The sequence below is a fragment of the Crotalus tigris genome, unplaced genomic scaffold (genome assembly GCF_016545835.1).
Source record: "Crotalus tigris isolate CLP2741 ecotype Arizona unplaced genomic scaffold, ASM1654583v1 scf7180000018975.1359446, whole genome shotgun sequence".
In the NCBI taxonomy this organism is placed as follows: Eukaryota; Metazoa; Chordata; class Lepidosauria; order Squamata; family Viperidae; genus Crotalus; species Crotalus tigris.
Window position 1 is genome coordinate 324,796 of NW_024097306.1, and position 26,985 is coordinate 351,780.

Below are 26,985 nucleotides of genomic sequence, written 5' to 3' on the forward strand. Positions count from 1 at the left end.
TGGAATGTCCTTAGGAAAATGGAAATCACAGAATATCTTGTTCTCATATGAAACCTCTACACAGAACAGGAAGCCACAGTCTAGACAGAACATGGTGAAACAGGCTGATTCCAGGTTGGCAAAGGAATGAGATAAATTTGTATACTCACCCCTTATTTATTGAACTTATTCATTGAATATATATTAAGGAAACCTGAATGGATTGGAAGTATGGTTTTAAAATTAGAAAAAGAAACATCGATAACTTGTGCTATGATGTGATAATATTCTGATAGCTCAGAATGAAAATGCAAATGATTTGCAAGCTCTAATAATGAAACCCACGGAGCATACTTAAAAAAAATGAGACTAAGCTAATGACTGAACTAATGACAACAGGCTAGATAGAACTGACAGTTAAAGTAGTGAATGGTGGATAGCTTTTGCCTTTTAGGAACCAGAAATCATGAAATACATCACAAATTGGAACACGGTAAAATAGCAAGGAAAACTATGGTAAAAATATTCAGATGCCAGCATGTGTCTATATTTACAAAAATCAGAATTATGCCATTCTCTGCGACAATCTATGGAAATGTAAACTGGACTTTGAAGAGGGAGCAGGATAGGAACATTATTTGAACTTGGGTTTTGGAGAAGATTCCTGGGAATATAATGGACAGCCAAGGAAACAAACCCACAGATCATCAAACAAATCACTTGAGTCATAAATGACCAGGCTGAAATTAACCTTCTGTAAAGTCCTAACTCTATGGAGAAGTGTCTACTACAGTAAAGCTAGGGAAGATGGGGGAAAAAAGACTAGCAGCAAGGTAGATGGACCAGTTACAGTGGCAATGAGTGCACTAATGGAAGACCGGAAGGGCCTCTGATCCTGGAGAATGCCAATCTATGTGGTCACTAAGAGGAACCTGTATTGATGACACACAATAAGTTTATTGACGTATTTATTTCTGGTCTCAGAATACAGTAAAACCTCTTCATAAATCCTACATTGTAGATCTGGTTTAAAATGTCTTCATTTAAAATGTTTCCTGATCTTTGAATTTTAACACCTGGAGCCTGGGAGACTTCTTACCTCCTCCAAATCTTTTCTCATTTTACCAACATCAGAAGGATGGAAGGCTGAGTCAATCTTAAACTCCAGGCTGTGATTAGAGTTTGCCTGAAATACTATATTCTAACCACTGCGCCATCAGGGTTTAAGAGCAGCAATCACACTTATAACCATTGCAATATCCCCAGATCATGTGAACAAAATTCAGGGGCTTGGCAACAGGCATGTATTTACAATGGTGTCCTGGGATCATGTGATCACCATTTGCAACCTTCCCAGCTGGCTTCCAACAAACAAAATCAGTGGGGAAGCCAGATTTGTTTAACAACAAAGATCCACTTAGCTGCACTGATTCTCTTAACAACCGTGGCAAAAAAGATCATAAAATTGGGCGCAACTGACTGCTTTGCTTAGCAACATCAATTCTGGTCTCAATTGTATGTTGAGGACTACCTATAAAACATCACTCCTCAACCAAAAAACTCCTTACACCAAATTTTATTCACATAATTTGACCCCCAAGTAACTTGTAAATATTAAACTTACTACTGTAAAAATATTCAGGATTTTGCAATGTTCCAAAACAGCAAGAGTAAAATGCAAGTAATGACAGCGAACTGGACATTCAGGCACATTCTTAAGTAAAAAGTCTCAATAGAAAACTACCACAATAGCTAGGCAACACTTAGCTGAACTTAATAAGACAAATGTAGTTAGCATTTAGATGGGAGACCACCAGGAAATCCCAAGAATTTGATAAACTAGAACATTGGAGAAACATCTTTCCAAATAACAAAACATTTCTGTTTGGGGCCAAAAACCCCAAGTGAACTGGTTCATGAAGTCATCACTCTAATTTAAAGGAGACTTTATTCATCAGTTAAAAATTCATAGTGGAAACCCACTAAACTAGAAAACTTTTATAAATATTAACCAAATCCTCATTTAATGAAGCAACACAAATCAAGCAAATCTATCACACCTCCTCCAAAACCTCACACCTACTTGGAAAAAGAAAGCCACATTTTTTTTCTTTTAAAACGCAAGGAATCTAGGAAAGCACCAAGTGTTTGCTTTATGTTTAGATTTTTTTTCACTCAAAAAGTGAAGTGACTTATGACCGTTTTTCACACTTATGACCGTTGCAGCATCCCCATAGTCACATGATCAAAATTCAGATGCTTGACACCTGACTCATATTTATGACAGGTGCAGTGTCCCGGAGTTAAGCAAACAGGGAAGCCAGATTCCCTTAACAACCCTGATACTAATTTAACAACTGCAGTGATTCATTTAACCACTGTGGCAAGAAAGGTCGTAAAATGGGGCAAAATTCACTTAGCAACAGAAATGTTGGGCTCTATTGTAGTCGTAAGTCTAGAACTACCTGTATTCAGGCTACCTTTCCTTTTCTCCTGAGATGATTCTGCCTAGACCTGCCACCTGGACCGGCCGCTTTTCAGAGGCCAAGGACCCATCACTCTCCACCCCGCACGATACTGCTGGCGAGGATGATGGACCCAAGCCAGTTAACAAAAACGAGCCGCCTACGTTGTATTTTTCTTTTGCTGTTCAACCGTCCCCATAGCAGCATTACTTTAAACTAGTTAATTCTTATAAAATAATTATCATGGAAATGGTTTTTTTTCCAGTGCGAAAAAGGCTCCGAGCGACCGTTATACCACAAGTCCGAAATAACCGCTCTTCGGCTCCTGCCTACTTGCTTCTCTTTCCGGGCGTGGCTTGAAGGCGTGGCGAACGACGCCACGCCCTCTACGAGCAAGCTTCCGTGCTCCTTGCCCTTTGGCCGTGGGAGGCACCGCCCTTCTGGCGGTCGCACCAATCAGCGAGCGCCCTGTTGGCCAAGCCGGGTTCCATGCAGCAGAGTCCAAGATGGTGTCGCTTTGGGTTCAGAGGGATGGTTCGGCGGCGGCCGCGAGGAGACTCTTGGTAGCCGTGTGTCTGTGTTTGAGCAGCCGCTTTCTTCCCCCGGCAGACGCCACAGGCCAGGCGGAAAGCGGCGGCGCTCCTGCTGCGGCGGGGCCTCACCGGCGGTTCGAATACAAGTACAGCTTTAAGGGTCCGCACTTGGTGCAGCCGGACGGATCGGTGCCCTTCTGGACGTATACGGGCAGTAAGTAACCGTCATTCCCGAAGAGGGGAGCGAGTCTTTATTATTTTGACCTTGTGGTCGGCTTGGGAATCTATTCTGAGGATCAGCGATTATTAGGAGCACAGCTCGGGAAGGGAGGAGCGCCTCTGGGCATACGCAGAGTGCAGCTGTGGTCCGTGTTTGCGGCTCAGCTTGGCTTGGCTGTCTTATAGGTCAAGGAAGAAATTTCGCTGTGGTCATTAAAAGGATAGAGGAGTGTGTAAAAAAAACTGATTCTTTCTTGCAGAGTCGTTTTATCTATAAAGGTAACATCCAGCCCTTGTGGGCTGTTGCCTCATCTTTCTTTAATAAAAATGTGTAAAGGAATTGACATTTTCTTTTTTCAATCCCAGATGTGGGTTGAGTTGAGAGAGCGTGACTGGCGCAAAGTTACGAAGTTGTCCCTCTGTGTTTAAAGAATTATAAAAGTATTCTTTCACAACTTGCCCTTCAGGGATGAATATTGCAAAGAATCCTGTGGTACACACAGATATGATCCAGCAAGGTGTTTCTTAATGGGATTGCATGTTTCTGAACCATTAGCCCAGACATATTGCCTTCTCCTGTGCAGATTCATCTGAATCCCTAATTCCTTGCCTTTGAGCACAGAAATAGCCAACAGAAAAATGTGATTACTTGACCAGAATTTCTCTGCAGAAACTGAAATTCCTCTGTTTGATGAAGGTATACTGTATTGAAAAGAAAAGCAGTTTGCTGTAGTAGTTAAGATGCTGGCCTCAAATTTGAGAGACTGAGAGCTCTAGTCCAGCAAGCTAGGTGACTCTCAACCCAACACACCTCACAGGGTTGTTGTTCTGGAGAAAATTGGAGTAGGGAGGAGTATTAGGAATGTTTGTTGCCCTGAGTCGTTTATAAAAATAATAGGCAACATATAAATAATAAAATTGATGCTCTCAGTAGATTGTCTTTGGTCCACATTACTAATGTTTTGGAGCAACCTAATACAAACACCAGGGGAAGTAGGACATAAAATGTTAATAAGTTCCTGGGCAAATGTACTCATATTCAGATAAAACCCAGATTGACCGTATTACTGTACACCAGTGTTTTTCATACTTGGCTACTTTAAAATGTATGGACTTCAACTCCCAGAATACCTTAAAGTAGCTAAGTTTGAAAAACACTGCTCTAAACAAAAATATCAATTCTTGTTACATATGATATAATGAGTATATGATTACTGTTCAAATGATCATATACTCACTATATCATGTAGCAAGAATTATTTTTGTGTAGTCTCTTGCTGCAGATTCCATGAAATCTCATGTTGGATGAGTGGAATTAAAATCCACAAAAATCATATCTCTTCTATATTAATAAAGATACCCTTTTCATTACTCCCAGTCTTTGCAAACATCCCCCCTCCTCCTGGTTTTTCTGCTCCATATGTATTTAGCATTGTCATTGAAAAAAATCTAAATATTGCCTCTCTCCTTCTTGAGAAACTAAATTAATTCAAACATTCAACCAAATTTCTAAATATCTCATAGTTGAGAAGTTTCCCAACTCTTTTGTTAATAATTTTCCATTATAGCAGGAGATGGCATTTTTGCCTTTGTGGCATAATGTATTGGCACAGGTACCATAATATTTTATTCTTAAAATTCATGATCTAGTTAAATTACAATTTGTAAAAGGTTTTGGTTTTCAGGGCCTGCTGGTAGAGTAACTTTATTTCAGCTATTTACTATTTCCATTGGGAATCCTGTTATTTTCTAAGGCAGGTGACTAATAATCAGCTTTCATTATATGAAATCAACCATATCATATGGCATTGAGGTATGAAAGTGTTTCAGTAAGAGATCTGGTTCCTTCATGGAATTAAATTCATTTATTTTTTCCTGCTCTATATTGGAATCACTCTATTATATAAGATAGTTAAATTTGAAACAATATCCTTCCGCCTTTACACTGATTTATAGCTAGAAATGTCTTTTGTCCATGTTAATGTTCACATGTGACTCCAAAGTGATTATTTTCTGCCATATGGCTAGGATTCATGTGAATCCAATGTGCTCCATTGGATATAGCAACTTTAACGTAATAACATGCTTTCATTTCTTCTTTATCTCATTTAGACTTGAAGTTAAAGATCAGATTTTGCAGAGTGACTTGTTCACATATGTCATACAGGATGCAAGTATCAAAGTATGACTGAATATTTTACATTCATCCAATATATAAAATTAAGCTGATGTCTTTAGGGTTTTTTTATCAATCAACTCATGATTATTTGCCATCCATTTCCTATTCTTGGGTAGCTGAGTCAAATTTAGGGAATTGACAGTATAAACTGTGGCTGTATGGTGATGTGTCACTTTCTAGAGCAGGGATGTCTTGGCAACTTTAAAAGTTATGGACTTCAATTCCCAGAATTCTGAGAGTTGAAGTTCACAGTTCCAAAGACTGGACACCCCTGATCTGTAGAATGAGAGTACCTTGTTCTACTTTACATATGACCAGAACACTTACTCCTGGTACACAGAACACTTATTCCTGGTACACAGACACACTTTTAAATTGTTTGTCCATCCTGGTTTATAATAAATTGTTTATCTGATGCTGAAAACATTAAATGGTTGTTATTTTTGAACTCTGTTCTTGGTGGACAACTGATTCTAGGCTTTGCGTTTTGTTTTTTTAAAAAGTATCATATTGACTTTTTGTTACTGATTACATCAATACTTGAAATACAAAGCAAATTACATTTGATATTAACTCCAATTACTGGACAAAAGCTAGCATTTAACCTAATAGCTTTTTAAGTTAGAATTGAGGAACAGTTTAGAAAGTGCTGTGTTAATCTTTAAAACAATTTGGAATAGTATTGAGATTCCTCAGCTTACACAAATTGTTACCTGCTTACCAACACCTCCTGGAATATAGTATTGGAACTGAAGAGTAATATTTGGCATTTGTTTACTGTAACCTGCAAAATTTAATATAAATCCATGTTGTGATCTACAGTCAGCCTGCCTTTCATTTATGAAAACTGATCCTTTGAAGTCTGTTTTCTAGACTCTGGCATATAATATTGGAATTGAAGAACAAGATTTGGTATATGTTTACTGTAGCCTGCAAAATGTAATTATAAAAGCCTGCTTTTCATTTATAAAAATTGATCCTTTGAAGTCTGTTGTCTAGACTCCGTTGTACACAGTAGCTTAGCACTGTATATGTGGTGGTTTTTTTCACTGTTGTAAGATTATGAGTTTCTTTGCATTAAGTCCTAAATTCCTTTAATCTCGGTGATTCTGAATCCAGTATTTGTCTCTGAAAGACTGATGCAGAGGTTAACCAATATGAAAGTAACAAGAGTGCTTAAATCTTATTTATTTCATTTTGCTTGTTAATTTTGTTAAGTCGGAGAAAAACAAGCAACCTAAAATCACTCACTGAGGTCCAGGATCCAATGAGGCTTGAAACTGGATGTTCCCAATCAAAGCTTTAACTACTCCTAGCTCTCTGATATGCTACACGGCCATGATGTTTAATGCCATATTGTTCTTGCATTTATGCCAGATCTAACTCTCCAATATCCACAAACTAACAGTTTGGTTTCGACATCCCAGATCTACAGTGCCTCTTAGGACTAGGATTGGCAAACACTGTCTTACAATGTGCAAAGCTAACTTCAAGTTCCAAAAGCACTCCCCCAGCACAGAAATTTCTTTTATATTTGAAACCTGGGAAATGCCCGGGAAAAGAGCTATTTCTGAACTTAAAAGCAGATTTTAAAATCGTGAGTACTTTTGTAGCTCCTGATGATTAGTCTTGTTCATTGTGGTCAGTGGTAGGCAGGTAGTCCTTGATTTACGACCATAATTGTTCCTGGGAATTCCATCACTAAGCGATGCATTTGTTAAGTGAGTCATGTTTGATTTTTTTACAACTTTTTTTGCTGTGGTTGTTAAGCAAATTCCTGGTTGTTAAGTGACTCTGTCTTCCTCACTGACTCTGCTTGTCAGAGGTCCCCTGGGGAAGTTGTAAATGGCAATCACGTGATCCCGGGGACAATGCAACCATCATGAATATGTGCCAGTTGCCAAGCTCCCAAATTGTGATCACGTGAACTGTGGGGAACACTACAACATTGCTAAGGGTAAACAACTGCTCTTAAGTTACTTTTTACAGCACCATCATAATTTCAAATGGTCAGTAAACAAATATTCATAAGTCAAGGACTACTTGTATAAGTAAAACATGTTCTCCTTTTTGCAGACCTTAGAGCAGTGGTGGGGAACTTGAAGCCTACCTGATTATTCAGCTCCCAGCAGCCCTTGAGAACATTTCCTATAATGACATATTCTGGGAACCAAAGTTCAACAGTAGTTGAAAAGTCACCAGTTTTATTGGCTTAGAAATGAAAAGTTGGAAGCATAAACTATGGGTGTTCAAGATAGAAATGGTGTGATTCCCTGCCCTTCAAAAGTGAATCTAGAGATAAAGCCAGTTTGGTCTAGTGCAGGGGTAGGCAACGTTGGCTCTTTTATGACTCGTGGACTTCAACTCCCAGAATTCCTGAGCCAGCATGGCTGGCTCAGGAATTCTGGGAGTTGAAGTCCACAAGTCATAAAAGAGCCAAGGTTGCTTACTCCTGATCTAGTGATTAAGACACCAGTCTATAAATCAAGAAACTGAGATCTAATCCCACCTTAGGTAGGAAAGCCAACTGGCTGACCCAGGGTCAGTCATTCTCTTTCAGCCCAATTCACCTCACAAGATTGTTTGGGGAAAATAGCAGGAAGAAGGATCATCAGGTATATTTGTTGCTTCAAATTATTTATACAAATAATTACAGGCCAGATTTTTTAAAAAAAATCTAATATAAATTTTTAGAATATTTTTAACAGGTACGACTTTTAGCGTACTACTGAAAATTTGAACTTCTTTTTTAGATGCTATCCCCAGTACCGATCAGATCAGAATAACTCCTTCATTAAAAAGCCAAAGAGGATCTGTATGGACAAAGAGCAAATCCATATTTGAATACTGGGAGATTGAAGTAACCTTCCGAGTGACTGGAAGAGGAAGAGTGGGAGCAGATGGATTGGTACGTAACACGAGCGGCAATTTGCAAACGCTGGATTGGAGGTTAGCAAGCCCGCGTTTGAGTACTGAGTGCTGCTGCATGGCAGGGTGAGCTCTCGCCATACGCTCCAGCTCCTGGATGGGGACACAAAAGGAGACCCCATGGGTTCCTGGTGCAAACATGGTGGTTGCATGGATTGGAGTGCCTACAATTTGCTTAGATTTTCCTGTGTCTGAACAGGCAATCTGGTATACTGAAGGACAAGGATTAGAGGGCCCAGTTTTTGGTGCAGCAGACAACTGGAACGGTGTTGGCATCTTCTTTGACTCCTTTGACAATGATGCAAAGGTGAGTGAGAAGACATTGAGGGATATGCTGTGGGTTGAATTTTAAATAATTTGTCTGGGCCTACTTGCTTTTTCAGTCTTCGTATCTTGTCCTACCTTTATGCTGACTTTTACTTCCTTCCCTCGCAGAAAAACAACCCCTCGGTGATTATTGTCGGCAATAATGGCAAGCTTCAGTATGACCATCAAAAGTAGGTTGAATTTGATCTGATCTGATCATACATACATACATACATACATACATACATACATACATTCAATGATGCAATCTTCGATCTCCGGGAAGAGTATAATCTAGTTATTTATTGTTAAAACAGTATTTAAAACAATAAAAACAGTTATATACAAGGTTAAAACAACTTAGCTTTCGCTGGTCCTCTGCCAGCGTCCTCAGAGTGGGGCTTAGGCTTATATATATGAATGATCTGATTGACTTTAAATGTCCATACCTGGGATTCCAATATTCAAAATTATTAAAGACACACACACACACACACACACACACACACACACACATACATGCATGCACACACACACACATACATATACATACACACACACACACACACACACATATATATATATATATTTGATAGAGTAAATACCTTGGGGAAAATTGGAAAGTTATAAAGTAGAGTGCACAGGAACATAACTATTAGTACTGCTTCATTTATTTTTTTCTTAAGTTATGAACGTCTCACCTCCATGACAGCTCCCAGTGGTGTACAGTAATAAAGTCATTATTTTAAAAAGTACAAGTAGAAAAGTACATGTGAGTGGAATAAGGGAGACCATTCTAAAAACAATACATTGTAAAAACAATACAGCACACAGGACCTCCTGCACTCTAGAATGGGGGTCCCCAACCTTGGTCACTTTATGACTTGTGGACTTCAACCCCCAGAATTCCTCAGCCAGCATGAGACTGTATAGTTTTTATTCACTGAGTACAAGTAGTCCTCAACCATTCATTAAGTGTCCGTTCAAAGTTACAACCCAAAAAAAAAAAAACCCTGAAAAGGGTTATTTATGAGCAGTCCTCACATTTATGACCGTCACAGCATTCCTAGGGTCACATGATCAAAATTCAGGTGCTTGACAATTGGCATGTTTTACAACGATTACAGTGTCACAGAGTCATGTGACACAGACCATTTGTGACCTTATCAGGCTCCTGACAAGCAAAGTCAGCCGGGGGGGGGGGAGCAGATTCATTTAATGACCATGTGATGCACTTAACAGCTGCAATGATTCACTTAAAAAACATGGCAAAAAGGAAATGGAAATTTTGGTCTCAATTATGGTCATAAGTCAAGGACTGCTTCTATTTTGTTTTATTTAGAATGACCTTGTGTCATTTATATGAGTTTAATTTCACCTGTAGATTATTCTGACTGTTAAATTTGTATTGATAAGATGCTTCTATTTTAAAGTGATGGTTCCACACAAGCATTGGCATCATGTCAAAGAGATTTTCGCAACAAGCCGTATCCCGTCCGTGCAAAGGTTGTTTACTATCAGAGGACACTATCTGTAAGTAATTTCAGCTCTCACTATACTTTGCTGTATGTATATTTAAAGATGCATTTTTGAATAACAGGAACTTGTGAGTTAAAAGTATACTTTGAAAATGCGAAGCAGTCATAAAATGTATCACAATTGATACTGATCTTTCTGATCTTGTGGAATGATTTTTGCATTGCTTGAAGTTTGGCAGAGAGATAAATAATTGAGGTTCTGCAGCATAGGAAAACGTTATGCTAACTGCACCCAGCAAAATGGTTCCCAGTTTCTTTTTGAATGAATAAACTGTAAATAGTCAGCCTCAGCTGGAGCTTATATGCTGAAAAGAAAGAGATAATATGTCTAATAAATGAAGAGTGAAATTGCATTCTCAGTTCCAGGACGCAAAGCATGAGACCCAGAAACAGACTGTTTTATCTCTTTGAGGACAAAAGATTTCTCATGTAACTTAAAATAACATACTGGCTGATGACGATAATTTAAACAAGTCACTTGTCTATCTGACTTAATTTAGTATTGCTGCTCAAATGATCACAGGTGACAGGACTGGAGAAAAAGCCTTAGTTTGTCTGAATCAACAGACTGAGCTACATACAACTAGGTAGACCAGTGTCTATGGAGATTCTCAAACATCCAGGCCATGGTTGTCCCAAAGCTGCTTTTCCAAAAGGCAACTGGACTTTCTTGGGGTTTTTTTCCTTGAAAAGATTTCGCTTCTCATCCAAGAAGCTTCTTCAGTTCGTAGACCAGTCCTATCCAACCTACAGTCCATGGACTGCATATGGCCCTAGGATCGTAAACTTTTAATATTATTATGTGTTTTATATACTTTAACTATATTATATATTTTATATGTCATCCAAGACAGTTCCTCTTCGCTCAGTGCAGGCCAGGCAACCCAAAAGGTTGGACAACCATGAAGTAGACAATTGGCCTAATTCTGTATCAAGTGACTTCATCCCTGTCTCTTTTCTTCCAAGGTATTAATAAACAATGGCTTTACTCCAGACAGAGAAGACTATGAGTTTTGTGCCAAAGTTGAAAACATGGTGCTGCCTCCTCAAGGGTACTTTGGCATCTCTGCAGCAACAGGTGGCCTCGCAGGTGATTTTACCATTCGGGTTACCTTTCTCCTGATGATTTTGTCCAAGAAATGATTTCTGTCATTGAGATAGATAGATATTGAGTCAAAATGCCTGCAGACTTAATATCTGTAAAAAAAAAAAAAAACACAACAGGCTGGCACAAAGATGGTCATCTTTCTGGATGGCAATAGAAAAATTAAGCAGACTGAGTGTATGGAGTCAAGCAGTTGTCCTCTTGGCATTTGTTTACACCAGGTAGAAGATGATAGGTGTGTCGTTTTCAGCCACACCCTAATCTAAATTGAAGGTGTGTTCAAAGGACCAGGTATTCTCAGAAAAAGAATTCACTTTTCTTTTCAATGGCAGAGGGCTCCATTAATCTTTGAAATGTGTCCGATTCATTGTTCCATGGATCTAGAGGAAGGACCACAGTTTAGAGGAATGTAAGCCCAAAGCTATGGCAAATCTAGACAGCGTACTAAAAAGCAGAGACATCACCCTGCCAAGAAAAGTGCGTATAGTCCAGGCCATGGTTTTCCCAATTGCAATGTATGGCTGTGAAAGTTGGACCATAAGAAAGGCTGAGCGCCAAAGAATTGAGGCCTTTGAACTATGGTGCTGGAGAAGACTCCTGCGAGTCCCTTGGACTGCAAGGCGTTCAAACCGGTCAGTCCTAGAAGAGATCAACCCCGACTGCTCTTTAGAAGGCCAGATCCTGAAGTTGAAACTCAAATACTTTGGCCACCTAATGAGAAGGAAGGACTCACTGGAGAAGGGCCTAATGCTGGGAAAGATTGAGGGCAATAGAAGAAGGGGACGACAGAGAATGAGATGGCTGGATGGAGTCACTGAAGCAGTAGGTGTGAACTTAAATGGACTCCAGAAGATGGTAGAAGACAGGAAGACCTGGAGGAGCGTTGTCTATGGGGTCGCGATGGGTCGGACACGACTTCGCAATTAACAACAACAACAAGCCCAAAGCAGCAGTGATATTTTAAAATCCAGCCGTGTTCTGGTATAATAAATAAGGCAATGTCTCTCAACTTTTACCCAATTTAAGATGTCTGGATTTCAACTCCTAGAATTCCCCAACTAGCAATGCTGGCTGAGGAATTCTGGAAGTTGAAGTCCAGCCATCTTAAGATGGTCAAGGTTAAGAAACATTGAACCATAGTATTTACCTTAACTCCTCAACAAAAAGGAAATGCCAAGTCTGAAATCCAGACCATAAGGTGTTTTGGATGACCAATATTTGAAATTCGCCTTTAAATCTGCAGAGAGCTAGAATCTGCCCTTGTGATTGAGCAACCATTTTTTAATCAGTGTACAAGATCTGCTAAATCATTTATTGAACCTCAAATTATAGGAAACTCCTTTGCCACCTTACCTTCTGCCTTTTGTCCAATGCAACCTTGTGATAAATATGCACAACTGGTTTAGATATTTATCTATGTATGTATCTATCCTCAGGAATAAATTTCCTCCCACATGGTTAGTAAAGCATAGCTTGCTAGAATGAGGAGTAAAAAGTCATTCACGTTTACTTGCTGTTATTTGATGTGGATCCCGTCTTATTCGTCCACAGTTAATGAAGGTGTGTTGCCAATTTTGGCCATAGACAAACATTCATACACAAAACATTCCTAATATTGGCCTTTGTGCTCCCAGTCAGATAATGCATTAAATGAGATGGCTTTTAGATTGCTAAGTCATTCTACTGAGTTAGGATAATATGGACTAATTCTCTTGACACATTTCTGAATTTTTATCTAGATGACCATGATGTTTTGTCATTCCTGACATTTCAATTGACAGAGCCTGGCAAAATGACGGTAGGTGTCTTTGGATTATATATTTGTTTTGCATGCTCAGTGGGAGTTTTGGAAGAAAAGGCGTTTCTCCTTTTGTTTTAGTGCTTGAGAATTAACTCTTAATAATATGCAGAGCGAGTATTCCCAATAAAACAGGACAGTAATTTGCAACTGATAAAACAGGACAGTAATTTGCAACTGTGTTGTACACCAACTATGCCGAAGGCTTTAAAAAACAGGCTAATTATAGGTTTGCAATGGAATTACAGGCTTATATGTTTTGTGGTCTTTCCATCTTTGTTAATTATGTCAGGAAAACTGGGAAGATTGGCGAGGTCAGAAACAAAAGTTAGAACTAGGAGTGTTTTAGCCTTATTCAAGCATTAATCAGCACACAATTATGTTAATAATTTAGGAGAATAAGAAGGGGAATGAAGCTTTTTTCACCCAGACCTCTCCTCATTGTTTCATCATCCTCGCTGGCCCTGCTTTTTTTTTTTTTTTTTTTGCGCTAAAGCAGCAGGTCAGAAGCGGAGAGCCTTTTCTGTGCACATACATACAAGTCTTTGACTTACAGTCGGTCACTTAACCGCTTGAAGTTCCAACGGACCTATCGGGGGGGGAGGGGGAATTATGTCCCAGATCCAAAGTTCTGACTGTCAGCATCCCTCCATGACCTCATTTCCGGCACTTTGGGTACTTGGCAACCAGGCTACATTTACAGCATCCTGTAGTCATGTGACCACGTTTTATGACGGTTTTCCTGAAAACCATCAATAACTTCCAGCTTTTGGCAAAACCACACCCATAGCAAAGCATTGGTTTGCTTAATGACCACAGCATTCACATATCAACCATGCTGACTTGCGCAATCATGTGACCAACCCATTTTGCAACCATTATGAGTTATAATGACTATGATGTCTAGGCTCCATTATGGTTGTAACTCAAGGACTCTACACTACTCATGAGTTTAGAGCAGGGGTCTTCAAACTTGGCCCTTTTATGACTTGTGGACTTCAACTCCCAGAATTCCTCAGCCAGGCACACTGGCTGAGGAATTCTGGGAGTTGAAGTCCACAAGTTATGAAGGGGCCATAGTTTCCCCCATGCTGGCTCAGGAATTCTGGGAGTTGAAGTCCACAAGTCATGAAGGGGCCATAGTTCCCCCATGCTGGCTCAGGAATTCTGGGAGTTGAAGTCCTCAAGTCATTAAGGGGCCATAGTTATAAATAAAGCATGGCAGGAAATAAGAGGTAAAAATCGGGGAATACAGAGCCATAGTCCCCTTTACATAAAGGCAGTCAGGTAGCGCATATCAGCCAGTTCAGCTTCTTCGAACTGTTCCTTGGACGTCCCAAAATGTTAACTCCGAGTGCCTGATGCCAATAGTGCTTGTCAAATTTCAGGATGCCTTTTTACTTAGAATTGATTTCATAGCCTCCACCAGATGCAGAAATCGCTGAAAAGGAGAAAGAGAAATATCAAGAAGAGTTTCAGCATTTCCAGCAAGAGTTGGACAAAAAGAAGGAGGAATTTAAGAAAGAGCATCCAGACATGCAAGGCCAGCCAAGTAAGTAGTCAAGTGATAGAAAGCTACATCTTCATTGAAAGAGTTGCTTTCTTAAATAGGCATTCTTTCTGGTCTGTTGGCAAACACGATTCCTGGCTAGACAGTCCATATGGGAATGACTAGAGCAGGGGTTTCCAACCTTGGCAACTTTAAGACTTGTGGAATTCTGGGAGTTGAAGTCCACAAGTCTTAAAGTTGCCAAGGTTGAAGACCCCTGGACTAGAGGATCCTGTAGTTCTATGATTTTCACAATAGAATCCAGAGGGAAAATGAATAAATGATCTTTGGTTTGCAATGCATTCAGTCTGCTATATGCATCAATTCCTTTAGCATGTAGGTAAACTGCACAGCAGGGGAACTTACCGTATATGCCGGCGTACAAGGCGACCCGGCGTATAAGACGACCCCTGTCTTTATCGCTGGGCCGCATTCCTAGAACGTCGTCTTATACGCCAGAAACTACCAGTATTTCCGGCATATAAGACGACTCGGCATATAAGACGGCCCCCGTCTTTGGCGCCGATTTCAGTGCTCGTGGAAGTCGCCTTATACGCCGGCATTTACGGTACACTGCCCCAAAGCATATTTTGGTTGCTTCCAAAACCCCTCCCTCCCCACAAGTGTAAAGAAGACCAAAAAGCTCCCTTTTGCTTAATTTTGGATTTTTTGGTTTGGAGAGGTGTGGGATTGGAGGGGAAGGGGTTTAACCCTTCTCAAAATGAATATGGCTTTGCCTATTTCCAGATTGTGGCCTTTAACATGTCATGAAAAATTAGTGCAGCCTTCAAACCCACAGAAACTGCGAGTTTACCTTTGCCAATTTGTGACTTTATTTTCTCTTTTTATAATGCAGCATCTTAAAACTGGTTTAAAAGATGAGAAGAGTCTAAGTTGCTTGCTGTTATCAATTGTTCTATCAGACTCCCCTTGGAAACCACTTATGGACTTTGTACTTGTGGTGGAGGAAAAAAATGAAACTTTGACTTTGGGTTTTGCCAGTTAGATAGGTTTGATGTTATAGAAATGGTTCGTATATATTATTATACAAAAGTAAAAAATTGATGTCTTAAGTTACTGCTGTCATGGTTCCGATAGATGAAACCGGTAAAAGAACTTCAAGGCAAGAATTCTTCCTTAAAGAACATTTTATTAGGAAACAAAGTATTGGCATTCTCTGTCATCCCCTTCTTCTATTGCCCTCAATCTTTCTCAGCATTAGGCTCTTCTCCAGTGAGTCCTTCCTTCTCATTAGGTGGCCAAAGTATTTGAGTTTCAACTTCAGGATCTGGCCTTCTAAAGAGCAGTCAGGGTTGATCTCCTCTAGGACTGACCAGTTTGATCTCCTTGCCGTCCAGGGAACTCGCAGGAGTCTTCTCCAGCACCATAGTTCAAAGGCCAGATACAAAGTAACAAATTGCAATTCCCTCCCCACAAAGGCTGTCATAAATCACATTCACATTAACACAAAATGCAGGCTTTTCTCTCCAGCCGTTCAGCCCTCTAAAACCTTATCAGAACACGTCCTTGAGCTCCCACACTTCTACATTGTTATGGCTAGCTAAACCCTCAGGCATTTACCCCATCCCTCCTTCTACATCAGAACTCTAAAAGAAGAGAAAAAGCATGTTAAAAGCAAAAGTAAAATGGTTGCTGATTCTCAGTTGTCAGAGCGTTGACATCCATTGTCACAGCGTTGCCAACTACCATATTATATTGCACCAAAAGGAGTTGGAAATCAATGCTTTTTTTTTCTTTTTTCCTCTGCCCTGCACATTTTTCTCTTCCCCTTTTTCCTCCTTATTTTTCCATTATCTTTAATTTTTTTTGTATGTTTTGTATTTTATATTTTGATAAATCAATACAATTTGTAAACTCAAAATAGTTCCTTCAGATTCCCCCGCTTTGTCTTGCAAATTCGTCTCTCCTTTGAGACTGAAATTCTGCATCCACTCACTTGGACGTTATGCCCTGTTAACATCACTGAGACTCATAAATGGGAGTTACTTCAGGCACAGATTACATATAGGCCAGGGGTAGGCAACCATACCTGGCTCAGGAATTCTGGGAGTTGAAGTCCACGAGTCATAAAAGAGCCAAGGTTGCCTACCCCTGATATAGGCCTATGCTATTAATGAAACATCACAAGTAGACAGGTCTTATTTAGAACTGTTTTTGTGTTTCCCTCTGACTTGTGTGTCTTAACTGAGAACGTCTTAGTTAAATTCCGTCAAAATAGAGCAAGTGGTTAAGCATATGCTTAAATGCAGTTATGTTGGAACTATTTGACCCACCAGAATGTCCCACTTGTGGGTTTTTTTCTGTTTTTATTATTTTGTAATATAAAATGCAAAAATGCAAAAGCCAATAGTAGGAAAAATAAGGGGGGGAAAGGAGAAATGTAGAAAAGAAGGAGGGCAGAAAAAAAAGGCATTGACTTCCGACTCCCTCTGGTGCTGTAGAATAAAACAGTAACATCAAACATCATTTTTTTACTTTAATATACTAGTATAAACTAGCCGTTTCTATAACTACAAATCTAATCAGTAAAACTCAAAATCAAAGTTTCATTTTTTTTCCACCTTAAGTACAAAAGTCCAGAAGGAGCTTGTTTTTTTTTTCTTTGATCGAAGCAGTCAGTTTAGCCATCTCTGCTAACTCCATCAACTTTTGCAACCATTCGTCCATTGTGGGGATTGAAATGTCCTTCCATTTTTGTGCATAAATTAGTCTTGCTGCCATCAACATATATAACATCAAAGTTCCATTTTTTTCCCCCAAGTCTTTTTCCATTAAACCCATTCATTTTTCCATCAAAGGAAAAATTTCTGGTTTTATCTTTATATTCATTTTAAGAACTTTCTGTATTAGAGTATGGATCCTACTCTAATATTTCTTTGCTTTAACACATAAATGATAAAAGGTCCCTTCTTTACATTTACATTTCCAACATTCATTCAAAATACCTTTATACACTCTGGATAATATGTCTGGTGCTAAATACCAGCGATACATCATCTTGTAAAATATTTGCTTTAAAATTGTAATTTAATGTAAATTTTAAACCTTTCATCCACATATTCTCCCATTGTTCAAGCATAACATTATATCCAAAATTCCTTGTCCACTGAATCATACAGTACTTTTACGTGTTCACTTTCCAAATTCAATTTCAATAACATTTTATAGACCTTAGCAATAATATGTTCATCACTACCGCACAGTGAAATTTCCATTTAATAAAGTCAAATCTGTGACTCTTTTTACCTAGTTTAAATCTTTCAATTGTAAATATGTAAACCAATGGCAGACATGCCCTCCTAATTCTTGTGTGTGTTTTTTTTAAAGTGGATGATATCTTTGAGACGGTGAGTGATCGTGAGTTGAGACAGATCTTCGAAGGCCAAAATCGAATTCATCTGGAAATAAAACAGCTCAACAGACAATTAGACATGATTCTGGATGAACAGAGAAGATACGTCTCTGCGGTAACAGAAGAGATTTCCAAAAAAGGGTCAAATGTCCCTAGCCATCAAGGGCAGGTACATTGTTGGTGCATATGTTACTCATATTACAATTCTGTATTTTGCTGGTTTTGTCCTTTTCAGTAACAATTCTATTCTGTTTCTTTTTTGTTTTTAAATTACAGGCCCCCCAGTTAGAACTTGACAATATCGTAAAAACTCAAGAAGAGGTTCTGAGAAAAGTTGGAGAAATGAAGTAAGAATTCATATGTGGAAGTCATAACATCCCAGCTTATATCCAACAGAGGTTTCACATTATTATATAAGATTATTGTTGAGGTGTGAACTACTATAATAAGTAGAACAGCTCCAAAGAAAACCCTTTTTGTTCATTGAAACTCCACACTTTCTGTTTATTCTTAGATGGCTTATCCATATACAGTTTTTTTTTAATGACTCTTAGTGTTACTAATGTAGCAAATACATTTGAGGTCCTTATCGCAGTGCTTGGGTAAACAGTCATATAACTTATTATGACCGGAGTGAAAGGAAGATAGGAGCCTATGGGACTTATCATCTTTGCAGCAGAACATCTGTAGGATGAAGTTTATTGAAGTTGGAGGAGAGGTTGAGATAAGGAATTGATTAAGTTCTGGGTTCCTTGCAGAAAAAAAGATGGCTCCTGAGCTGTTGTATTTTGGAGTGCTTGTCCAGCAAGTAGTTCCTCTGGCTATTTTATACTAGTTTTATTTTATGGATATAGTCAGAGTGTCACGATTCCGACAGATGAAACTCTTCAAAAGAACTTCGAAGCATTGTTTACCTTAAAGAATCTTTTATTTGAGAAACAAAGTATGGGCACTACATAATTAAAGCCAAAAACTGAATTCCCCTCCCCTGAGCACAAATTAACAAAGCACAATTCCCTCCTCCAATTAACAGTCATATATCACATTCCCCAATTAGCTTGAAGCAAGGACTTTCTCCCCAGCTCTCCAGCCCTCCGAATCTTTATCAACTCTGGGCACAATAACCTTGGATTCCCATGGCTGAGTTATTATTGTTAATGACTAACTGGACTCTCATCCACATTCCCCCTCCCAGCATCAACTAACTCTAAAAGCAAAAGAGTAAAATGGTTGCATTTCCATCTGTTGTCAAAGCAAGAACATCCGACGTTTGCAGCGTTGACACAGAGAGCATGTATTATCTTTTCCTTCCAAGAGTGCGAATTTTATGCTGTGGCAAATAAGTGAGGACTTTCTGAGCAGTGATTTCACAAAGAGAGAATGGGGGGAGGAGAGAGAGCAGGGAAAAGGAAGGGAAAGGAAAGGAAAGAGGAAGAGAATGCTAATACTCCCTGCCATCTTTCTGCAAAGAGTCAAATTCAACTCAAAATTTTTTTATTTAGGAACTACCTCTGAAATGATGACCCAGTGGGACAAGGGTTGGCTGGTAAATTGTATTATGTGACTAGCTGAATGCTGACCATGCAAGTGTGGGTACCATTTGTTACACAAAAATACTGCTGTCTCCTGGAAATATATACCGTACTTTCCGGCATATAAGACAACTTTCGCAAGCGTTAAAATTGGCGCCGAAGTCAGGGGTCGTCTTATACGCCGAGTCATCTTATACGCCGGAAATAACGGTAGTTTCCGGTGTATAAGACGACTTTCTAGGCATGCGATTCGGTGCCAAAGACGGTCGTCTTATACGCTGGGTCGCCTTATACGCCAGAATATATGGTATATTAAAAAAATCACATTCTCCCCATCAGATTCAGAGTAATACAGCTGCAGTTTTTCCAGCACTCTAGTCAGATTGGGGAAGATGAGTTTTCCTCTGAAGTTTTCAACAATTGCTGGATCTTTAGCAACCTAAGCAACTCATAGAAACAGTTTTAAATAATATTGTGTACCAAAACACACACTCTTGTCATTTTGTCCCTGCATATTTTTGTGTTGCAAATTTTAAAAGGTGTCCCTGGTTATTTAGTCTGAGAAATCTAACAATAAAGCTCTTGCTAGAGCTTTTAATTCTAATGGATCAATTCTAATGGAAAAGTCCCTGCTTCAGTGTCAAATATGCTAATTGTGCCCATAGTGATTTTTTTTTTTAAACTTGATCACTTGCCTTTTGGGGAGAAAATGAATGATAAAATCCAGGGATGAAGCTGAAGGCCAGAAAAGCAAAATGCCACATCATTGGGTGATCATGATAATTTAGATAACAAAAAAGCTAGGCGTAGCTTAAATTACTTTTAATTCTTCCAGTGTGTATCTTTTCTCACAAACTCGCTGGGACTTTTAAACTATTTACGTCTTGAGGTTTTAAAAAAATGACATATCTACAAATCAAAACAATTTCCTTGAAATCATTTTTCTCCGTGTTTTTTTTAATAAAGAAAAATGATAATTACCCTGATTATAAATTTTCATAAGAGTCGTTAAAACTTAATGGAAAGTACATGAAATGTCCTCAGGTTAATGACTTGATAAATGATCGAATTCTTGTATAATAGCAGTATATTTTGTTACAGAAAGTGTAATGATCATCATACAAATGTCATAACAAACAATGTTTATTTTAAAAGTTCAGGTGCATCAAGTGGCTTCTCTAATGTGAGTGTCCTTGACTCTTTCCAGAAATTCCATGGGGGAAACTCTGCGGCTAGTCAGTGGCATTCAGCACCACCCAGGTTCCTCTGGTGGGGTCTACGAAACTACCCAGCATTTCAATGATATTAAGGAACATCTCCATGTCGTAAAAAGGGATATTGAGCATTTAGTCCAGAGGAACATGGTATCTATTGCTATTTTTGTCCTACTTTTTTGGGGGGGGGAGGTGTCCTCAAAGGTCAACATGATGGCTGAGACTGCAAAACCCTGCCCCCTTTTAATTGTAAAAATGGCAGAGGACTTTAATTACATGGTTGCAGTTATGTCTTGACTTTTCCGATCTCCTCTGCGGATGCTCCAGTGAGTCTGTTCACTTGTGTCCCAAATACTTCCCTATGTTGGAATCTGAGAAAGGGCTTCCATATAAAATGGTCAGATGAAATCTAATTTTTTTTACTCATCAGTATTCAGATAATAAAACGCCACTCTTCAAATGGCAATAAGTTTGAGAATATTTGAATTATTTTTTTCATGGAGGAAACCTAAACTTCCAAAGTCCAGGGACCACCGCAGAACCTCTCCAATATAGGTAATCCTCACTTAACATCCATTTGTTTAGCAACCATTTGAAGCTGAATGAAAGGACTTACACAGCGTTCCTCAGATCCTACCATTGCAATCAGTTCTCAAAGTTCCTGTTATTAAAACATGCCCACGATAGTATAAATTTGGGCCAACCTGCCAGGCCCAAACGACCATAGCCACACAGGAAGACTTCAAATAACCATTTTATTGCTCAAGCCTATAACACAGGAATTTTCTCAAACTGATGGTTTATACCTGGATAAAATTAGATAAGGTTCAGTGGCATTCAAGGGAGGGGGTAGACTTCACCCTCTTGTGCCCACATAGGAATTCCAGACTAATTCCCCATTTGACTCCTCCCTGGCTTGGCCAATCTATCGCCAACATCCTTTACTTAGGACCGCATTTGGTTATCTGCCTACCTGCTTCTGCCAACTACTCCTGCCATCCAACAACGCCACATTGCACACTACTATTGTAACACTCAGAACCTTCTTTCACACAACCTTCTTTTGCTCCAGTGCAGCCAGCACTTCTCTTGCATGCTGGCCAGGGCCTCCATTTGCGCCTCACCAAAGGCCTCCTTTCACAAAAGAAGGCCCTGGATGGAAGGGCACTTCATTTGTATCAGTGCAGTCCCTTCTAGCCCATTAGAGAAGTCCCTGGTTGCACTGGCACAAAAGAAGGCCATGTGAAAGAACGGTACAGTGTGGCACAGGTACAGTGGTGATGGGAAGAGGTGGGCAGAGCTGGTAGCAGTGGGTAAGCAGGCAGCGAAAACAACAAAGATGGTGGGAGATAGGTGGATGGAGGGGTTGGAATGCATGGTTTGGATCCAGGTTGATCCTTGCTTTGGCTTCACTTGATGACAGCAACTGGAAATGCTGGAACTGCCACTGCTAAGCTGAGCAATCTCATGGGATTTTGCTTAACGACCACATCACTTAGTGAAGGAATTGCCATCCCAGTTAGGTTCATTAAATGAAGACTACCTGCACTTGATGTTAACTTACAATTTGTAATCTACCAGAAAGTCTCATGGGATTTTGCTTAACAACCACATCACTTAGTGAAGGGATTGCCATCCCAGTTAGGTTTATTAAATGAAGACTACCTGCACTTGATGTTAACTTATAATTTGTAATCTACTAGAAGGGAGTATTCACCTCAGTATTTAATGATTTTAAATTAAAGCTAAATGAAAGCTTTATTCCGGCCTTAAGCATTTCTTTGCCTGATCTGTGCTTGGAATATTAGTCCTTATCACATCACTCAAAAGCCCTTGGCCTGAAAAAAAAGCTGCCCAAAACAATCTCATGGCTTTTATGGGTTTTCTGTGGTAAATTTATTAAATCCTTTTGACCTAATGATTAGCATGTCTACAACTTGATAAATTGACATCTTTAATGATTTTGGGCCAGAGACAGAATCTCACATACAGTAATAGGGCAAGGACTGAGATTTATGATCTGCTGCTACATCTCCTTATAGCTGCCCTTTCCTGGCCTTGAACACTGATAAAGCAAATTCTCCACAAGCAGCTTTTCTTGAGGAAAGGGAAGGCAGCAATGTTGAGCGGCAGCAGTAATACTAGAGAAAGGGCAATAGGGAATCAGCACTATAGTTTGGACTAGTGCAGGGATAGGCAACCTTGGCTCTTTTATGACTCGTGGACTTCAACTCCCAGAATTCCTGAGCCAGCATAAGCTGGCTCAGGAATTCTGGGAGTTGAAGTCCACGAGTCATAAAAGAGCCAAGGTTGCCTACCTCTGCACTAGTGTATAGTTTACAATGCATGGTTTAAACAAGTTTGGTCTTATGATTAAAGCACCAGGCTAGAGACTAGGAACCTGTGAGTTCTAGTCCTGCCTTAGGCATGAAAACTGGCTGGGTGACTTTGGGCTAGTCACTCTCAGCCCAACCCACCTCACAGGGTTGTCATGTGGAAAATAGGAAGAAGAAATATTAGGTATGTTCGCCACCTTGAGTTATTTATAACAATAATAAAGGGATAAAAATAAATAAATATATTGGTACTCCAAAAGTACTGCCTGGACTTTTCTTTCATGGGGTTTTTAAAACACACAAACACACATAACATGTTTTAAAGCATGCGTGCACAGTCCTCAAAATGATTTTGAATACACTCATCGGTTCGGCTTGCTGAAAAATCATATCATCGTCTTGTTTGTTTTTCAGCCATCAAATGAAAAACCTAAATGTCCAGAGTTGCCACAATTTCCATCATGTTTATCCACATCACACTTCTTTATATTTGTAGCAATCCAGACGCTACTCTTTATTGGTTACATCATGTACAGGTAAGTGTCGACTCGAACACACGTTGCAAAGAGGGATGATGACCCTGAGGAATAGAACTGAATGAGTGGCTCAGAAATGAACCTGTCTGTTCTGAGCAAACGCTAAAAATTTACGAGGCCCAAAAAACTAAATTTTAAGAAACACAAGAGAGAGACACCAGTGGATTTAAGATGCCGGTCCTTGGCACAAACGCACTTTTGCCATTATGTTTGTGGAGTTTTTGCTATATAAAAATGCTTAGGAATTTTCAAAAGTGCATTTTTTTTTAAAAAAAGTTTATAATTCACATTCTCACTGTCGGATGTAACTATTTAGGATCCCTTTTGGTCTTTTTGCTAAGCATTTTAGAAAACCCCTCTTCTGGGGAACTTACAAAAAGAACCGTCATTGAGGAAATACTTGATTCTCACACGCTTCAGCAGTCTTTTGAAATCAGCATTCACAAGAATATAGAAAAAGGGACAGGGTGGACAAGATTTTAAGCCCTGGAATACACGTCTTTTGCTGTCATAGAAATGCATACGTGTTTGCGTTTCTCCCTCCCCTCCTCTCCTTTCTTGAGTCTTAAATATGGAGTCAGAGTTGGGAGGGGTGAACTGAATAAGCTGAAATTGGATCAAAGGGGGTCTGTGTAAAAGACCTGGTGAGGAAGCAAATCTTTCTTAACATAGCTTTCACCGTAATATTGTTATGTGAATAAAACTGAGAGGACAAAATATTAAATAAGCTGCCTACCACTCCTTGAGGAAAGATTGAAGTAGAAATCAATAATGCAAGAACTGTGGGGTCCTTGGTGCTCTCTGAGCTTGGCTGTTTTCTTACAGATGCTTAATTACCCAAGTAGGTAATTTAGTTGTGTAATAAAACATCTGCAAGAAAACAGTCAAGCTCTGAGAGCACCAAGGACCCCACAGTTCATCCCTCAGCTACAAATACTCTCTTCTACCTGCAACTAAATGAGTTTTTGCAAACGCCTGCAAGGAAAAATTAAGTACCATCTTTCCCAGTCCCTTTTGTGAGGTGTTTTCCTTTTGCAACATAAAACAGATAGAGCGTGTTCCTTCTTTGTGGCATCGCACTCGTGTCTTAAGCATTGAGGTGCTTCCGGGTTGAAAGCATTAGCCGTTGTCCAGGGGGCACCCAGTTGGGGTCTCTTTTCATATCCCCGACAGGAGCTGGAACGAAGGACAGGAGCTCACCCTGTTCCACAGCAGCACTCAGCTCTCGAACACAGGCTCACTAATCTCGAACCCAGCGTCCTACCCATGTGAACCACTGTGCTCTTAGCCTTCTACATCAGTCTAATTAATTAGTTTCTCACTACAAGGTATTTTGTGGGAAATAATATTGGTCTAAATGGCTCGGCTTCTGTCAGTCACTTCACTTGATCTGAAGTAATTGTTAATCTTATTTCAGTAGTTAGCCTAAGTTGGTTTGGAGACCTTGAAGACTGTAGTGAGCTTAATTATTTCAGATTAAAGTACTAAAAAGGCCACGTTCAGCCCAAGAAGCTTATGGAGGGGCTGCCCGGCCTCCTCCAAATTCCAGAGCATTCCTGGTTCTGAAAGAGTCACTGCCTTATTGAGACAGACAAAAAGCTTTCTAACGTCCGTTGAGCTAATGGATTTATCTGTCTGTTGTGTCTGCAGGAGTCAGCAAGAAGCAGCAGCAAAGAAGTTCTTTTGATGGCCCCTCTGTTGTGCATTCCAGAGGTGCATGGAAAGCGTTGCACTAGTTGGAGAGGAGAGAAGGAATCCTTAGTGTTGAAAATGCTTCAGTATTTTAAATTATTGAGTTCTTTTTTAATCAAGTACCGTGAATTATGGATTGCGATGTTATAAAATGGACAGATTCCAAGGCAGAAAAGAGGTAAATTCTGTCTTTGAGTATCCAGGAGAGATGGGTCAATGGGAAAAAAAACTTTACTTCATTGTCAAAATACATCCCAAGTAGGGTCTTGGCCCAGGAGTATTTCTCACACTTATTTTTACATTCTTATTTGGGGAGATCATGGAAGGCAGAAAGACTTGCTGTATAATATTTGTTGTATGTCTCAGGCAGGCAAGCAGGCATTGAGGTTCTGAAACTGCATTCCCTTTTAGAGCTATAAGAGTTTACAAAAAAAAAATCATGTAACCTTGTGGACAACATTAGATGAGCAGAGTTAGTTAGATATTACCGATTCAACTTTAAAAAAAAACAGACTTGTTGAAACAGCGACAAGCAGGAGTACGGAATGAGGAAGTTTGTAGAACAGCTCAATTCTTAATGGTGCAATTTTTCTGTATAGAAAAAGGTGGGCGGGAACAAGCTCTTTTTAGCATGTTTTGATACAGTTATTTGTATTCATTGTATTCACATCAATCATAACTTTTGTAAAAGTGTTTTTTAAACTCTCTTCAACGAAGAGATCCTAGTTTGCATGATCTTGAAAGTCACCTGACTTGGGAGAGAATATGAGACAGCAGTGATCTTCAAAATGTATCATTGAATGTTAAAAATCAAACCGACCTTGCATTGTGTTCTTCAAAGTGGTGTGGTCCTCTCCAAAGCCAGGGATGTTGTGTGTAGTAGACACTGATGGCATTGTTAAAAAAAAAAAAATCAGGCTTGTTCTCCTGCTTTTGTTGAACCAGTATTGTTCTTCATTCTCAAGTATTCTTAAGTCTTAGCCACTAATTATGTAATCCTTCTTAAGGTTGTTCCAGAACAGCCAATGTGATTTTACTCTGCCCTGCATTTTGCCTGTATAGTATTGACTTGAAACTTCATTTTTACGCACGTAGAAATCCTAATAGAATAGCTTTCCCATATTGCCAAGTGCTCAAATTCCTCTGAACTTAAAATATTAAAAAGTGAGCAATGTTCACTGTATCCAGTATTACATATTTTGACAGCAATGTTTGCAGTTTTGAGAAACAGAACAAATCTATGCAATTCTCTCCCTTTAAAGATATTGGCAGCATTATGTTAGGATTTATAAACAGGACGTTTCCCACCATGTTTTGAAAAACAAGTAACTAAAGAATGCCTTCCTACAACTCACAGTTGAGGACAAATAAGCAGACTTATTTTTCTCAACCCAAATCATTCTATTTCACACCAGCAAATATTTTTACAGGTGCCTTGGACAAATTAAAACCAAATGTATGTTGTAAAAATGGTCTACTAAATCAAGGGTTTGTGCGATTAGAGTTTTCATGAAAGAAGACACTGCTTTCTTTTGTGCAGAAAAAAGTGGATTCTGTTGCATTATTTTTCTTTGGAATATGCTTGGATCATGATGCAAATCTTGTAGATAAACATCTATATTTTCTTTCAACACAATGTGAATCTACCCAGCTGAGAATTAAAATATTGAAGCAATCGGTGGTATTGTATCTTGTGTTCAGAG

General features: G+C 39.3%; 1 protein-coding gene across 1 annotated transcript; it reads left to right on the top strand.

Moving 5' to 3' along the window:
• The first annotated feature begins 2,899 nt into the window (after window positions 1-2,899).
• Window positions 2,900-26,957, top strand: LMAN1 (lectin, mannose binding 1). The gene is made up of 13 exons (XM_039358085.1): window positions 2,900-3,191; window positions 8,129-8,283; window positions 8,503-8,610; window positions 8,739-8,800; window positions 10,043-10,142; window positions 11,114-11,237; window positions 12,992-13,050; window positions 14,470-14,602; window positions 17,948-18,141; window positions 18,249-18,319; window positions 20,712-20,868; window positions 23,469-23,590; window positions 25,241-26,957. Exons 1-13 carry the CDS (start codon window positions 2,951-2,953, stop codon window positions 25,275-25,277), a joined length of 1,563 nt encoding a protein of 520 aa, XP_039214019.1. The 5' UTR covers window positions 2,900-2,950; the 3' UTR covers window positions 25,278-26,957.
• The last annotated feature ends 28 nt before the right edge of the window (window positions 26,958-26,985 follow it).